Below are 17,198 nucleotides of genomic sequence, written 5' to 3' on the forward strand. Positions count from 1 at the left end.
AGCTCAACAATTTCCTGCTTGCACAATTGAACTTCTCTCTCCTGAAAACATATATAAGCAGGCATGGGAAGTGAAGGAGGTAGTTCCTTGTGGAAGTACTTTCTTTGGCTACTGTTCTATCCCCCTTTACCTGGGAGTAAACCCAGTTGGATTCAGTAGGCTTACTTCTGTATAGATGACAAAGTAGTAAACAGTTTTCAAAGTACAGTCGTACCTTGGAAGTCGAACGGAATCCATTCCAGAAGTCCGTTTGACTTCCAAAACGTTCAGAAACCAAAGCGTGGCTTCTGATTGGCTGCAGGAAGCTCCCAATCGTAAGCTGTGCCAGACGTTCAGCTTCCCTTAAAATCGTTCGAAAACCGAACAGGTTTTTGAATTGTTTTGGGAGCCAGGGTACAACTGTATTGTTTACTACTTTCAGTTCTGAGACCACTTTTATTTGCATCTGTCAAATCAAGGCGGCATTGAATAGCTTGCTTCTGTGGCTTTAGATGGATGTATATCCCTCCTTCATGAGAGAGAAAAACAGGGCTAGAAGATGCAAGAAGGCAGAGCAGTTTGTATCAACCGAAGTTGTGAAGTGCTTTTAAATACAAACTTGTTTCTTTTCTTTTGAGAGGAAAATGCTATTTTAAAAACCATTTTTAAGAGTGTTCTTTTTCCTTTTCCAAAGAACTTGCAATGCCCCACTCCTGCAGAATTTCCCATACACCATACCCCCGTTTGTCAAACCACTGGGAAATGCTGTGCAAGGGGCTCTGCAAGCACTGCCAATTCGTGGTACCTTGGTTTCCAAATTTAATCCATTCCGAGAGTCGACTCCCAAAACAATTCAAAAACCAAGGCACGGCTTCTGATTGGCTGCAGGAGCTTCCTGCACACAAGCGGAAGCCGTGTCAAAAATTCGGCTTCCAAAAACGTTCACAAACCGGAACACTTACTTCTGGGTTTGTGGCATTCGGGAGCAGATTTGTTCAGGAGCCAAGTTGTTTGAGTACCAAGGTACCATTGTACCTGCAATTGGGCAGAATTTGGGCTTCAGGCCACATGTTACCACCCCTGGTATGCACCTTTCTAAAGTAGCCTTGGAAAAAAGAGGGTTTAGAGAGAACCCAAATGGTAAAGTGGTATATCAATTTATATCAATTTTTTTGTTGTTTTTTTTTTTAAAAAAAAGCTCCGATCCAAAAGCTGTTCTGTACAGAATTCTATATTTTCACTAGGTTAAGAATTCAATAACGCTTTTTCAAAATATTTATTTCAAATATTACATGGGCAGCTGTGGCACATAGAACATTGATGAAAGGCACGGTTAACATGACCCAGTTAGGTTTTCAAATATAGCAGCAAGATTAACAAAACCAAAACCTAGCTCAAAAAATAATAATATTGTACTGCAAGTACTGTAAATGGTTAATGGAAACGTGGCCGGCTGTAGGGCCAAAGTTGCAGGTTCCACGAGCACAGAAACAGAAATTGGCAACCACACAGCAGACTGAGAATAAGGAGTTGGGGAATCTTTTCTCCTTCGGTGAACTAATTACTACTGACATCATTCACTTACTAAATTTTTAATCGTTCCTAGCAAAGGCTAATAAAAGCAAGAAATCAAACCCGCTGGCTGTCATCTTACTCAGCTATTTTTAAGGCTTATAAACATTCACAATGGTATATTAAAACCTTAGCAAATAGCTACGCCGCAATACAAGTGAAGCACAAATCTGATCTTCAGGGAATGTGACTGAATTTGAAAGGCTTGTCTTCTTTGTAGAATGGCCAGGGATATAAAGAAGTTTTGGATTAAGTTAACTTACATTTGGAGGACAGGGTTTTTTTGTTTTCTTTTCTTATTTCCAATGACTAAGGTGAGACTTTGTTGTTTCACCACACGATCTCTGTGTTACACCCCCCTGCTTTTGGCTGATTCGTGTTCTCTTTCCCACCCACCCCAGAATCAACATGTTCAATATACTGTGGAAGATTAGGTTGCATCTGCAGGGGGGGGGGGGAGCCCAGTTGGACTGCTAGGTAAAAGGAAAAAAAACACTTTGGTTTCTAGGCAATAATTTGATCACTTGGTGGACAAAAATCAGGAGTTACTGGAGTACGTAACCCGAGGTACGGCTGTAGAAGGGGGGTGTTGATTGATTGACTCTGGGATTTAGTAATACTATGTAGCAAAAGATCAAACAACCCCTTAATTCATACCACCAACTGTTGACACATTTTTTACAAACTTTGCAGGCGTACAAGCTTGGGAGCAATACTGCCAACTTTCAACAAGGAGCTGTAGCCCCCATGCTTTGCTATGCTAAGTGGAAGACCAGGGCTATTACAAAGCTTGTTCAGAGCAAATCAAATTGGAGATACAGGTCTGCATATTATCCCCCATGCAAAACACATACAAAGTTGGCTTTGGAATTTCTCCTACCCCCTCCCACCCTACCTTCGAGTAGGCCAGTGGCGTTACCAAATCATCAAGCACTGGCTCTAAGTGCATAAATAATTGCTCCAGTAACTGTTGTGCGAACACTGGATTCAATGCAAGTTTGGCACCACAGACAGCATTCGACTTTTCCCAATGACAATTGTAAATGCTTAACACTTATGTAGCACTTTGGGTTTTTAAGTGCCTTGCACTGCTTCATAAATCTTTAGAACCACCCTGCAGTCTCATTATGCCTGTATTTCAGATGTGGAGCTAAGACAGAAATTGTGGCTGACCTAAGGCCACCCAGTAATCTCATGGAAGGTGATGTTGGAAGATAGGCTCTTGGCCACTATGCTACACAAGCTCTTTTTTTATTTTTTTAAACTATTTTTATTAGATGCCCAATAACAGCCATTCTTTGGGCAACACACAAAGTAGTAAAACAAAATAAAATCTTAAGCGCATACTTACCTTCCCAGCCAAATGGAGAAGTAAAGAGTCTCAGCAAACCAAGTCTATAAATATAGGACAGATTCAACCAAGAAAGCAAAGGGGGGGCGCTCTATTGTGGAAACATCTCGAACAATTTGAAACTTGATTTTAAAATGTATATTATTATGACACTTTTTAGAAAAAAAAATCTCATGGGGGGGAGGTAGGCAGACACCTATTTGCAGACACCTATTCGCATAAATTTTACAAATCAATTTCACCCTTGAGAGAAGGCAGACAGTTCTTTTTTTGGCAAAGCTGGCATCCAAGATGCAGAAGTATCTTAAGATTCAGCTCATGAAACAAACTACCACCACTTAAGTAAACTTCTGTTTACCTGCATGAGTGACAGGTGTGCAGTTGAGGTAAAAAACAACAACAACTTAGCTTCTCATATCTTGGCTAGGGTTAAGAGAGTTCTTTAAAAACTATTATTACATACTATTGCGTGTTTACTGTGCTGCAGAGCACAAAGTGCTAGAATTGCCTCTCTTCAAGGCTACTGACCAAGCAAGGATCTCTTCTTCTTTTCCTTGAAGTACAAAAGACAACAAGCATCTAGAATCACACAAAGTCCCTTGCTTCAGTCAGCTGGAGTGCAATGCTTTTAGCAGGAGCTGGGCCCTCTTAAAGGGGTGGGGGGGGGAGAAATCACTTAACACTTGAAAGTAAAGACCGACATCACATTTTTAAAAAAGCTCAGCTGAGGTTACTGTGTATCTATCATTTCCATTGTTATCCCTAATAAAACGGTAAGTTTAAGTCATTCCATAAGAATGCGCAGAGATCATACAAAACGGGATGTGAAGCAAAAACAAAAATGTAAATGCAGAAACATCAGAGCGCTTTTCTATCCAAATGAATAAATTGGCTGTGTTTCAGAAGATTCTACAAAGGTTTAAAAAGGAATAATCCATTATCAAAATTTCCCTTTAGATTCACACACCATACTGAAGTACAAAACTCCTCAACATGCTTTCTACGATTACATATTGTGGACTGTGAGCATTAGAAAGTAATGCTATTCAAAGTCCTTGCATGTTATGCCTTTGAACAACATATCCTAGATTTTGGGCATAAGCAATAGGGGAAGTTGTCCTATACAAAATCACATTTACTTTAAATGGGTTTTGTGCAGGATAACTTTTAAAGTTGCGTTCTTAGTATGGTACGAAAGTGCTTCATCTTTAAACTCCCATTTAAACTCCTAACTATGGCAGTATATTACAAAATATGGTCACTTCATCACCAAAGCAAAATGTAGTGTTAACCCAAGAAGATCATCCGTTAAAAAAACAAAAAACCTGCATCGAGTTATATTACCTGCATAAAAATATGTACTTTTCAAATCATTTTAATAAATTAAATCCCCCTAATGCTTTTGAATATATATCCCTGATAATCTATAAAAGAGGGCTTGAATTAGCAAAATAAATGGACCTCCAAAAAGTACCCCCTTCATAAAATGTATTTATATTTTTTTCATCTTCGAGGAATGTTAACAATATGTACAACTTTCATGTAGCGTATCCCTATCACTTGGATAGGGGATATTGTGATCCTTAGGCAGCAGAGTCATGAAGGAACTCATGGATCCAGATAAATAATACCGGTCAGTTTCTAGATTGTAATAAATCTTTCTTGCTGAGTCTTATCTTCTCAACTACAGTAGATTTCACAAGAGGTAGTTTCACTGAGAAGTCAGAGTTGGAAATAAGGTGCATGCTCAGTGTCTTCACTCTGCAATTGGGGGGGGGAGGGTGGATTTTGTAGAAAAGTCTTCAAAAGATGGAGATCTCTTTTGTTCCTCTTGATTGATCAGTTGGGGAGCTTTTTAATATGAATCTGCAATGCAGAGTTGAAAAGCAGCTGGTAAAATATACACCTGTTTATGAAAAAGACCACCACACATTACAGCAAAAGACAGTTCCTTGTACTCCCCCCCCCCCCCAGTGTGACTGAACCACATTTTCTACAAGCTTACTTGACAGCAGAGACTAAACATGGCTTCTGGGTGTGCATACACTGCATGCATGTGTTTTGACAAAAGAGTGCCTTTTCAGTGTTAAATATAAACCAGTTGGTTTGCTGTGGAAACGCTGGAGGTCTATCCTTGATTGTGAAGCTGCCCTTTGTCAGAACAAAGTCTTATCCCACAACCGTGAAACATCCCAGCGGATCTAAACTGTTGCTTTCCACACAGCTGAGAAAGCAGACTCCTAAAACGCTTTTCAAACTGTGAAAATAGGGAAGCTGCAATGATTTGGTGAGCAGAACTTCCAGCACCTAACAGAATCCCTTCCAAAAGTACTTCCTAGGATTTGGGAATTATCTGAAACAGCATGGGAGGTGGTGCAGGGAGAGGGGGGAAATCACAAACCCTGCCATCCGCTAGCAGACACCTCTGCTGGGTTGAATATGAAGAGAAGAGCACCTTTGGTTCAAACCCAACATTCAAAAAATAATTAATAGCACTGGGATGTCATAGGGCACTTCAGCAAGGCAAATGCCCAAGTGTTCTCAAAGCAGCATGCAAACACACGCACACAGATATGCCAAGCTTGTGGCATCAGCATTTCACACAACTGCAGTGTGTATCACTTGTGTCTGGAAGCCACATCAATTGACTAAAATCTGTCTGCAAAATGCCAGCACTGAGAGGTTCATCACAATAGTCCCACAGACTTGGAATGTCACAAACCTGAAGTGGTTTGAAGGTTGGTTTTCTGGTCATACGGTACAAGGCATTTTTGTTGAAATCTTACCTCATTTAGAATTGCCCAGACAGATGAGTTCTGTATTACCAGAAGTCGGACAGCTGCAATTGGATTTAGACTGGGATCAACTGTTCCCTCTGCTATTCCATTTTCAAATTTGCCTTCAGAAAGCAAAAAGGCATTCTAAATGAAAAAGTTCAACGAATACAAGCCATCACATAAGAACATCTTACATGTAAGTCTATTTAGTTTTGAAATGGGTTCACAACTGTGGCAGTCCCCAAGGCAACACAGGAAAAGGCAGAGTTTGTGGAAAGAGGGGTCTACTTTTTGATAAAAACAGGACTTTTGTGCCTCAGTTTGAACAATGCTTCAATGGCTCATAAATCACATAAAAAACAAATACCCCCCAAACCCCATATATTACTTTCAACATTCATCCAAATATATTCTTTATTTGGGACTGAGATTTGCGGGCAGAATAAATAAATACCCCCCTTACGTATTTTTTAAATCACAGCTCTCAATTGAAACTTCTAGATAAAGGGTTACCATCAGCTCATTATTCTGTTCATATCATAAATTATCTCAGTTTCAACTAAAAGCAGCATCATAGTCAGCCTGTAAAAATATAGAACTGGTACTATGATTTGTTACTTTAGCTATCCAGAGTTTATTTTAACAATATAGGAGGACAATCAATAATTTCCTTCATCCCTTACAGATGCTGGATGCTACAGGGTACCTTCTCCTACACGTGGTAACACCAAAAAGTGAATGGCTACTCAACTATCTGATCTGAGTCTAGCTTCTGCTGCCATCACCCAGACTTTTGTGGGGCTTTGGTAGATAGGACCAGACCATAAGACAAGCTCCCTTAGGCCCCATCTGCACTATACCACTTTAAACAGTGATAGCTTCCCCCGAAGAATTCTGGGAATTGTAGCTTGTTACAGGTGTTGAGCTACAATTCCCAGAGTGGTGTTATAGCCAATCTCTATTCCCAGGGAACTCTGAGGATTGTAGTTCTGTGAGGGGTACAGAAGTCTTCTAACAGTTCCCACAATTCTTTGGGGAAAGCCATGACTGTTGAAAGTGGTATGAAACTGCTTTAAATGTATAGTGCAGATGGGATCTCAGTTACAAAACAGTTTTGTTGATTATTATTTTTTGTAAAACATTTTTAAAATTTCTTTTACACAGTGTTACCTATTCTGAAATACCCATCATCCAATCGTTTCTCTTTGGTTTCTTTGCTTAATACCAACTCTTCACTCTGAAAAGCAAGATAAAAAAATTGAAGTATTAGTTATATGCCAATGTAGTGATACATAAGGGATAGAGAAGAATTTTGGTCTTCATTTTTTTTTTAAAAAAAATAAACCAATCCCAATTTCACAGTTTCTGGCCTCATTCACCGATGGGACAACAGTCTAATGATCAAACACACTTCTCTGGATTTTGCAATGACATTCAGATTAAAAAATGCATGTAAAAATGCTTGTTTTATGGGGGAAATGAGGGCACCTAACAAGCCTGGTCAGTGGAAGCAGCCCTGTACGATGGAGCTTCTCTCACAGTCTGAAACTGGCTTGGGAGGGGGTCAGGAGAGCCCTCAGTGCAGCGGGTAGGGGAAGAAGAGGAGGGCATTCTGTCTGGCAAGCTGCAATGCTTACATAGATGAAATGTTTTCTCATAACACAATATTGAATTCTACTCTGAATATTCTAGGGGAGAATGCATAGAAAAACATACAGATGCATATTTTGTACACAACACACAATTATGGAAAATATGCCTCAAAATGTATACAATTTAAATGCCAATTTTTCATGTTTTTTTTTAAAAAAAACAATTCATTGAGAACAGGGAACGAAAAGCACATATGACTGAACATGTAAAGATGTCACAGAAATAAGCTGATCAGTCGATAACTCTATATTACAACAGAAAATGGGTCCCTTTGTTCTGTACGCAAATCATGATTAGAAGTCCCCCCAAACAGAGTCATTAAGAGAAAGAAATAAAGTTTTACTTTTTGTGCACATGCAAAGGGGGCAGCATTCTGCAAGTGAACTTTGTTAGGTAGAGCTAAGCATATTGTAGAACACATTACGAAATGCACAGCCCAAAAGCTGTAGAGCAGGTTGCTATACACAAATGTTCTCTCCCATCACAATCCTGCTTGCCTTATATTGCCTTGCACTTAATGTCAATGGCAACCCCACGCAAGCTGGCTCCTAGTCCCAGTCAGGCCAGAAGGAGACATGCTGAGCCCAGATAGCAGGTCCTTATCTCCTGCCCTGTCCCCTCAATGACAGTATCATAATAGCAAGTCAGAAGGTAATTTAAGTCTCTTCATATTTTTATACCAGGCACCTATGCTCCTTACTGTGTTCCTTCCTTTGGTCAGTGTCTGGATGCACAATGGAACTTCCCTTCTCTTTCCATTCACTGCCTGCCCCCAACTCTGCTCAATACAGGGTTGCCATACATCCAGGAAATCCCAGACATGTCCTCTTTTGGGGGCTAACATGCCCATCCAGGGGGATCTTTACATCTTAAAGCAAATGTCTGGGTTTGGGGAGAGTTGTTTTTATTTGGGGGTGGGGTGGTGCAGGCTGCTCTGCACGCCGTGGCTGCTGCCAGCCCAAGCGTGCGCAGTCGCACCTCTTTCCCCAGCTAAGGCTGGCAGCGGCTCGGGCTGTCCTCTTTTTTGCTCTACAAGATATGGCAACCCTAGCTCCAGAGAATTGGAAGAACCCCTCAATCAGTTTTAGGGGGAACACAAGGAGAGGACACTACTAATAGAACTGTCACCTTTTCTTCCTAGCCTTTATTGTACCACAACTGTTGTATGGCCTTTGTTATCACCTTGTTCACTTGCAGAATGCTGCTCCCTTTGCATGTGCACAAGCATCCTGAGGCTGGTAAGGCCACTGGAGTCAATTTCACAAGCAAAGTTCTATAAATGCTAAATCAAGTCCTACAATTCTGCATTCAGTGGGTAGTGGCAGCTCTTGTTTACCAGCATTTTTTCTAGGTTATACTTAGATCATGAATGTCAGCCTTCTGGAAATATACATTCCTTATTCCAGTTTTTTGGTGGGATTAATAGTTCTATCATTTGGGGGGGGGGAGAAAACCCACATTCTCTTACATCAATAGAAGTGTCATGTATGAAAGATACTCATTTTACCCTTAAGATAACTACAAAGGATTGGGGAAACAGACTTCTCTGTCTTCATACCTTAAAAGGCAACACTTCCACTGTTGTGTTGACGAATATATCTCCTGGATGTTCTGGGTTGCCGCTGTGGAACAGGAATCTATAAATGCGAAGATTTAGAGGCACAAGATTTATCAGTCATGGCTAATGAGAAGTATGGAAACATATAAAGGCCACCTATAAGACCAAAACCCTGCAAAATCCTGTTTACTAAGAAGTTAATGTGTTCAAAGGGGTTTACTCCCAGGTAAGTATGGAAAAGACTGCTGCCAATTGCACCCAAAGGATTTAACGAAAGCAAGTTGAAAGATTATAACATTGGGTTGTATCCAACATGGTGCTAACTAAATGTTCCATCAGTGCAAGTATTTCTGCTTGTGCAATGGAAGGTTTTCCATCTCTCCTCCCCCTACATGCTCCCTCAATCTGTTCTAGGGGTTCCTCCAACACTCTCAAGCAGGTTTGGGGATAGCTGGAGTGCACCCAGGAGAAGGATGGAGGGAAGTCTCATTACCAAGGCAGAAATCCTTGCACTGATGATATATGTTTGTTGAATATTGCCCCTGGTTCTTGTACACAGTTGTCAAAGGAATTATAATGGACTAAAATTGTCAAATGAGATTTGTATGTTCTTAACTGCTATCAGTGTAAGGATGCCTAGAAGGAATTCAACTATGTTTAAATAAGAAGTATGTTTTATATTACAACCCACAAATCAATTCAGTAATTTCAAACCATGAATGGGTAACCTTGCCCCCTGAATTTGTTGTTAAGACTATCAACTCCCATTAGTCCAGCCAACATGGTCAATAGCTACGGATAGGAGTTGGTCCAACAACACCTGTAAGCCGCAGGTGAGCTACCCCTGTTTTAAACAAATCTAGATCTTTTGTCAGGAAGCCTGTTCAGGAGTGCTATTTTGGCATGCACAGACAGTAACATGAAAATTGTGAGTATTTCCTCAAAGGGGAAAGGACAAGCTACTTGACCTAAAAGCAAACTAGACATTCTATCTAGTGGGAAGTGTGAGGTCCTAGGCAGGAACGTGTGTGGGGGGGTGGGGGGTGCCTTGGGAAGAGCCCAACAAGCTACGGCAACAGGAGGACTCTGGGCAGGCGATCCAAAGGGCACAATTGTTTGGGCAGATTTCAAGTAAATCATGAGAAAAGCTGACCAAAAGAACCCCTAAATATTAATCACTTTCACTTATTTCTGTTATTTGCAAGCTGTAAAAAAGAGGATTGCCTATGCAGTTATAAATCCTTACACATTACAGCATGATAGCAGAAAGTAAAGTCCAATGTATGTAAGCAATTCTGTTCCTTGCTTCCCCACCCCCCGTAACCATTCATTTGACTAATAGTCAAATGAAGTTCCTGTAATCTTATGCACACTTATCTGAGAGAAAGTCCCAATTAATACATGTTAACTTCCAGGTAAGTAGTCATACATAAGCAGCTTCCATTTCAAAGAAATGTTCAGTTCCACAGCTTCAAATTACAGTATTTTTCATCTACATATATGCAACTGCTGCCCTTAGCTTAAAATTCAAAGCAGTTGTAAAGTAGTATTTACCAAGCACATGGCCAAAAAATGGATGCAGATAGAAATTCATCTGAAACCTGAATGGCTGAATACAATTACATATATAAATAGTCCAAAAGAGATGAATTAAAGATGACTCAATTCGTACACACGGACGATGAGAACACAAGCACAGATTAATTGGTATCAGGATACACAACATGTTGTAAATCAGTAACAATCTCCCGGAGACAGACATCTATGACTGAGTTTTTAATGGTTGTGTAAAAGTGACTAGTTCATGAAATCTGTGCTTTCTAACCCAATTGTTCAAACAAACTGATCTTCCTTTATTTGAAATAATGTTCTTTTGTTGAAACCAGGAGAGAAAATCATCAAATTTGTACTACGCCTCTCATTGTTAATTGTTTTAATCAGTAATAATTGAAGCCACTTGATGTAGGATTTGAAAAATGTAATATTTAGTGTTCTGAACACCATTTTCTATGTTCTCTCTGCAGTGGAGATCAAAGAAAGACAAATATAAATTTATCTTATTATCAGCAAATTGCAACTGAAAATAACCTTGCCTATTATCTGCTATGGATGTCAGTGTGACATTATGAGTTTCCATTTTCAAAAAGATAACATTCAGTTTGGGAGTGTTGGCAAAGCTAGTTGATCTTACAACTTACATCTATTTTTCCATGCTGACAGCAAAACTTAACTTTGTCTTGTTTTTCATCCTTCCAGGTGGAGGTAGAGTGCAAGTTGTGACAGGTCATTGGGTTACAAATTGTCCACAGAAGCATCTTGTGATGTTTACACAAAATACAAAATTTGGCAATTGTAAACCTCCCCTTTGGTGGGACACCCACAATTCAACTTTATTCAAGTAAGCTCTGCCAGCAATATCTCTAGTGGGTGAATCAGAAATCAGCAAGTAGTTGCTTCTTAACCCACAGCTGTAAAATTTTGAGAACAAGTTCATGGCCAGTGATGTTAAAACAAGGATGACTCCTAAGGACCTATTCCAATGTGAAATTTTGATAACCCAGCTGATCATTTAACCTCCAAGATATACCCTTCTGCTTAGTCACCAGCATTTAATTTAAATGACCATGCAGCACTTCTTGAAAATTCATTTCCAACCTCATGACAGGATTAATAAGCATGTCTAAGCAACTGAAACTGGAAAGAATTCCCATAGAGATGTGTGCATGAAAACATTAAAGCTGAGTGCTAAATACACTTAGAACTTAACAGAACTTAAAATCTGTTAACAGTACACTTCTACCCTAACCTAATAGTACAAAATGGTTTCCTGCAGAAGTTTTTCTTTGCAAGAAGAAAAGTAACATCACATGGAGCCAAATTTACAATCTGCATTCCAAAATGGCACAAATAACAACTGGGTTATTTTAATTCTAAACAACCGGTGTGGCTTTGTTTTGTCTAAAATACCAAACATTTGACCAAAAAAAGTCCAACAAGCAAGCTAATCATTCTATTGGATGCCATGAACAATTGTTTATAAAGCTGGTTGATTTACTGTAGTTCCAACCTCATTTCAAGACACAGTTCAGCAGAAGCTTCATTTTGTCATGGAAGCGCTTACCTTTCTACATTGACAGGCTTGTCAAATTTAAAGAGGATATAATCTCCAGCAACTGGTGTAACAGCCCAAAAGAAATCTTCACCCATGTAGGCTTTTTCAAGAGCATGAACCTGATAGACCTTCAAAGTTGTAGAAACCTCTGCAGGTGGATTGACATGAATTTTATGCAATAATGGTTTCAGGAAGTCTTTATCCTAAAAAGACGTTAAGATTCATTAAGCTAGGAACTGAAGAAGAAGGCAGATACAAAACAGACTCTGCTTCAGTGAGCTGTAGAAAAAAAAAGCTGCCTGAAGCAGCTTTTATCTAGAAGCATTAAACATTTCCCTTGGCAGGAAATTTTCCTCAACACAGGTTGGGAGTCTATTGTTCAGTCTCATGTTTTCCTTTCCTGAATTTTATGCAGCTATTATTGATCCTCTCTCTGTTGTCAAGCTGGCCATCAGCCATAATATATTTTCTCTCTGCTACTGGCTTATTTTGCAGTTAAATGAAAAATTCAAAGTCAATTAATATTAATAAACAAGTTTTACAATTTTAAGAAGGTTTATTTAAAAGGGGAGAGAGAGAAAGAGAACAAGACAGCTTTTATTAGAGATGAGAAGAACAAGATTTTCCCTCTACCCTGTAGCAAACAAGGGGTGATATCCTCTCCCTCACTGACAGTATTGCACAATTAAACTACTGTTCCTCCGCCCCTCTTTAGCCTCCATGTATCCCAAAATCTACTCTGGAGGATGGGGGGAACCTCTGGTGCAGATGGGGTCACAAGAATAGGAGAAAAAGGAGCAGACCCATCACAACCAGTGGCACTTTTGCTTAATCATATTTGATCGTCAGCCATGGAGCCTTGCAGTAGCTAGAGACAGCTGTACTTTGCAACATCACCCAGAAGATGGATTAGTATGCAAGTTGCAAAACCTGATCTTCCAATAAAAGGAAAGGAAGCATAAAGTACTCACTGTAAGTTTCTGTATCTTTCCTGCTAGAGAGGAGTGCAGACCCACATGCTGGAAAAGTGAAGGCCTGAAGCGTATTCTGAGATTTGATTTCTGTCTATCGCAATGTTTCTTAAAAGAAAAGTTGGGGTGTGGGGGAAGACTTTAGTAATGCAGAACAAGTTAAACGCTATCCTTACGCATGATGACTTAAAAATAAGTGAGCTGAAATATTGTGCAGCATTCTTGATGCCGGCCTTCCATAGCCCCGTAGTTTTGTTTGATGCCCTGCCTTTCATTCAAGCAGAAAAGAAAACCTTACTGTCACGGACAGAACAGCACAACCTGACCCCACAAAGATCAAAGACCCTGTGCCAAGGGATGAAATATTAACTATCAAGGAAGGCAATCCATCATCCCCCTCTCATAGCAACACAACTTCAACAGAAAGTAGGAATTTATCAATAGCACTCAGTAGACCGAAGTGGGTTTTACGGTGTGGAAAGAACCAAGAAGGCTGCACCCAGAATGATTCACATCTGTAGCTCAGTATAACAGATCAGTGTCAATGCTAAAGGAATCACAACACTCAGACTGCAGGCCACCATAATTACAGTCTATTACAAGAACCATGGTGATGAGTAATTCTGTGCAATTCTCCTGCTAATTTTAGCAGCTATGCCATCTGTACAAGCACAGTCTGAGACGTGGAACTTTGTTTTTGATGTAGTCAAGTGCTCAGGTTTCTTGGGGGGGCCATAGTAAAATACACATTTTAGATATTTTAGCCCCCCTACAAACAAAAGGCCTTAACTTCTGCTTGCACCCTTTCAAATAAGCATTTTACATCCTCACCAGCCTGAAGAAATTAGAAAATGGTTGTCGGCCACTACTTTTGTAGTGCCCCGTTATGTTTACATTTCATTTTTTCCTAAAGACAAACCATTTCCCCCGTACGATAATGGTTGCCAAATCATAGCTTCCCACAGATTTCACAGAATAGTAAATGCTTCTGTTTCACTATGCAGTACTGTAATGTGTGAAAGAGGCGAAGAGACGCCTTTTCACAAAGATATCCACAATAAAGTGACTTCTTACATTGTTCTTGTTCACATGTAATGCTAAGCTAAAGCATGGCTTAATGTGAACAAGCACACTTGTAGGCTCCTGGAGAGGAAATTGCGGCTGTTCTGCTCCTCCCTGGTCAAACCACTGCTGCACTGTGCTGAAATAAGTCATGGTTTGGGTTGGCATGTCATCCAAACCCAGGGTCATGGCTTAGCTCCTTCCAGACGAAGCATGAGTTGCAACCAAGGTTTCTCCTATTGTCTAGAACTGGTGGTTTGTCTGGAGAGAGCTAAGCCATCAGCCCAGGTTCAGATGACATGCTAAGCCAGTGATGGAGAACCTGTGCCCTTCCAGATGTTGCTGAACTCTTAATACCTATCAGCCCCCATCAGCATGGTCAATGGTCAGGAATGATTAGAGTTGTAGTCCAGCAACATCTGGAGGGCCACAGGTTCCTCACCCTTGCACTAAGCCAAGCCATGGCTTTGTTCAGCAGTGCAGTGGTGGAACCAAAGCAGCCACAATCTTCTCTCCATTTGCTCATTCACACTAAGCCGTGGTTTGGCCTTTGCACCAGGCCATTCACATATTTATGAGAAGTATTTAACAGTCAAAACTTACTGCATCTTTCTCGGGGTTGCAAACTTTCACCCAAAGAATGTGATCCAAGAGCCAGTCAATAGGTTTCTCTTTATAAAACATAAATATGAACTCTACAATGAGCGTAATATCTGGAGACTGAAACATTTTACCTGTAAATAAAATGAAGTTATATCAGCAGCTATCCAGTGCTTTGTAACTGCAAATTCAGCCTGCCCCCCCCAAAAGAGACACTTTAGCTAGTGTGACTAAAGGTAACAGAAATTCCAGAAGCAGGCTATAAATTATATATAAAGATCTGGTGCTCAAAAAAACCCTCTCCACTGAAGATTTGGTGGGTCGCTTTTTTAAAAGAATCTTAACACAAACTGGTAAAAGAAAAGATGGGGCAGAAGGTTTGCAGAGGCTGAGAATCTTGAGAGAAAGTTACCCAGATATTCCTTGGTTTATAGGATATTTAACAAAAACTGAACATGTGCTATGTTTCTCCCCACTGAAAAATTGGTCTCCTATAATCTGCAATGAAAATCACATTCCCACCCTTTTGTGATAGATCTACAGCTCTAATGTTTCAGGTTCCTCATTCAATCTGATCAACAGACATTATGCACATACATACAGGAGCTATAAGACTGCAGATGAAGCTTCCCTGTCCACAAGCACTGCCCTCTTCACTTCAAAGGTAGGAATCTTCCCTATTCAGTCAAGTGAATACCATATTGAAAAGGAAAGGTTTATAAGCAAAAAGTTTGAAGTCACTGGCTTTGACAGAGGCAGGAAAGCTGTAGTGGGAAACCTCTCAAATGAGGGCAGCTCTTCAATGAGCCTAACTTCCACGTGAAATATTTTAAATTACTGGAGCCCATGCAGAAATTTGTCATGTTCTGAGATGGCAGCCACTGCTATAGAATTATTCTAACTTTCAGCAGCTGGATTCTGTCACAACAATCAGCATGCAACTGAATATGTGGAATTATACTGGGAAAGTCACAAAATTTAAAAAAACAACAACACTGTGTTTCCATATTTTAAAAGTTGGGACATTTTTGTGGATTCTCTGCCAGAGTGCTGGATTTCTCTTCTTCTCTCCACCCTCCCCTGCACTTGCCAGGGGATGGAGGAACCCGATCAGGTGCCTGGGGCAGCGTGCATGCCCTGCGCCCAGGGGCGGCACAAGCTGAGGCAGGACACTCTGTGAGGCCTCTGAGGAGTCTACCTGCCTCTTTCCACTCAGCCACCCTACAGCAGGTGGACCATTTGGGGCACTGCGGAGCCTGCGGGAGCCCAAGCCACCGCGTCACTCCCAAGAGAGACACGTGGCTTGGGCGTGCTGCAAGCCCCGCGGTGTCGCCCGGCATTTTGGCACCCCCCCCCAGTAGGGACACCCGGGGCGGCCCGCCCCCACCACACACCCCTTCCTCCACCCCTTTCAAACCTGCTAAAGAGGAATTTCTCTTACCAATGAATCCCAGCTGAGAAAATTCAAGAATCATCCAATCTTCGGATGACAACTGAAGCGCAAAATTTTTTATTGTGCTGAAGTAATTCTGCTTGACAACAATGTCATCCTCAAGCTAAGGGAGCCGAAGAGCAAGACCAGCAAAAGAAAGAAGAAATGAAATGTGAAAAAAGAGTGTGTTAGGCAAACCACATTTCAAACTCAAACGTACATTTGAACTTCTTGGGCCGCATCCAACAAATGCGTTCCATTAACATAACTTTTCTTCCCTCACTTCCCAAAAATGTTATTGGGAGCACAGAGAGGAGGAGAAGTTACATTGTAGAAGCAGAAGTCATGGTGTTAATAGAATGACTTTGTTAGATACAAGCTCATTATTTGCCTCAACTGCAATCACTGGGAGGGGACTGCAAACTATAAATAAAAAGGGCAATAATTTTTGAGAGGCTGCAATCCTATACATGCTAACGGGTATATTGCAAGATGCCTGCCCTTCATACATGCATTTTAAAAATAAAAAAAAAATTGGCAGCATCCCCAGAACATCATGGGCATCAAAATGCCAGTGCATATTTTGTTTCAAATTTAATCTGAATTTACCCTTTCCAAGCAAAATCCGGTAAGGGGGGGAAAAACACCCTACTGTTGTGATATCTGAATGACTTGTTTGTACTATTCCAGTCCCTATCTGGAAGTACCCTGAGTCTCACTGATTAATTGCAACTTACTTCTGAGCAGGATTGTCCTGTTAACTCAGAAATTAAATGGAAAACAAAAACACAACTGGGTGTTACTTTATGCCATGTGCTTTTGGTGATCAAAACTACATTGCCCTTATGAGAAGCCCATTACTAATGAAATTTTAGGGTTGAAGAGACCCTAAGTTGGTCATCGTCTAAACAGAAATATTTGAGAAGGGTCTGAATCCAACATTTGATTCAGTGCAGGCTTCCATGAGAACCATGGACACAAATTTCCCCGATCTCCAGCTGTGACTCCCCCTCTGCCACCGAACATATTGTTCCATGGTTGCCCCAAACCTCTAGAGTAGAGTTTGAGGGGTGCAAAGGAAGCTGAAGGGGGAAACAGCAGAAATCACCTCCCACGTTTCCACTAATGGAA

The 17,198-nt window shown here is 40.6% G+C and overlaps 1 protein-coding gene across 1 annotated transcript in view; it reads right to left on the minus strand.

The window, feature by feature from the left end:
- Nucleotides 1-2,813: 2,813 nt before the first annotated feature.
- MGAT4A (alpha-1,3-mannosyl-glycoprotein 4-beta-N-acetylglucosaminyltransferase A) overlaps nt 2,814-17,198 on the minus strand; it is a 50,501-nt gene continuing 36,116 nt past the window's right edge. The window contains exons 9-16 of the mRNA XM_033147563.1: nt 16,077-16,191; nt 14,639-14,769; nt 12,974-13,081; nt 12,012-12,205; nt 8,891-8,969; nt 6,850-6,916; nt 5,689-5,801; nt 2,814-4,768 (exon numbers count right to left, since the gene is read on the minus strand). Of these exons, the coding sequence (XP_033003454.1) occupies nt 4,742-4,768; nt 5,689-5,801; nt 6,850-6,916; nt 8,891-8,969; nt 12,012-12,205; nt 12,974-13,081; nt 14,639-14,769; nt 16,077-16,191 (834 nt within the window). The 3' untranslated portion in view covers nt 2,814-4,741. The remainder of the gene's footprint in view (nt 4,769-5,688; nt 5,802-6,849; nt 6,917-8,890; nt 8,970-12,011; nt 12,206-12,973; nt 13,082-14,638; nt 14,770-16,076; nt 16,192-17,198) is intronic.

The sequence above is a fragment of the Lacerta agilis genome, chromosome 4, assembly GCF_009819535.1.
Source record: "Lacerta agilis isolate rLacAgi1 chromosome 4, rLacAgi1.pri, whole genome shotgun sequence".
NCBI lineage: Eukaryota > Metazoa > Chordata > Lepidosauria > Squamata > Lacertidae > Lacerta > Lacerta agilis.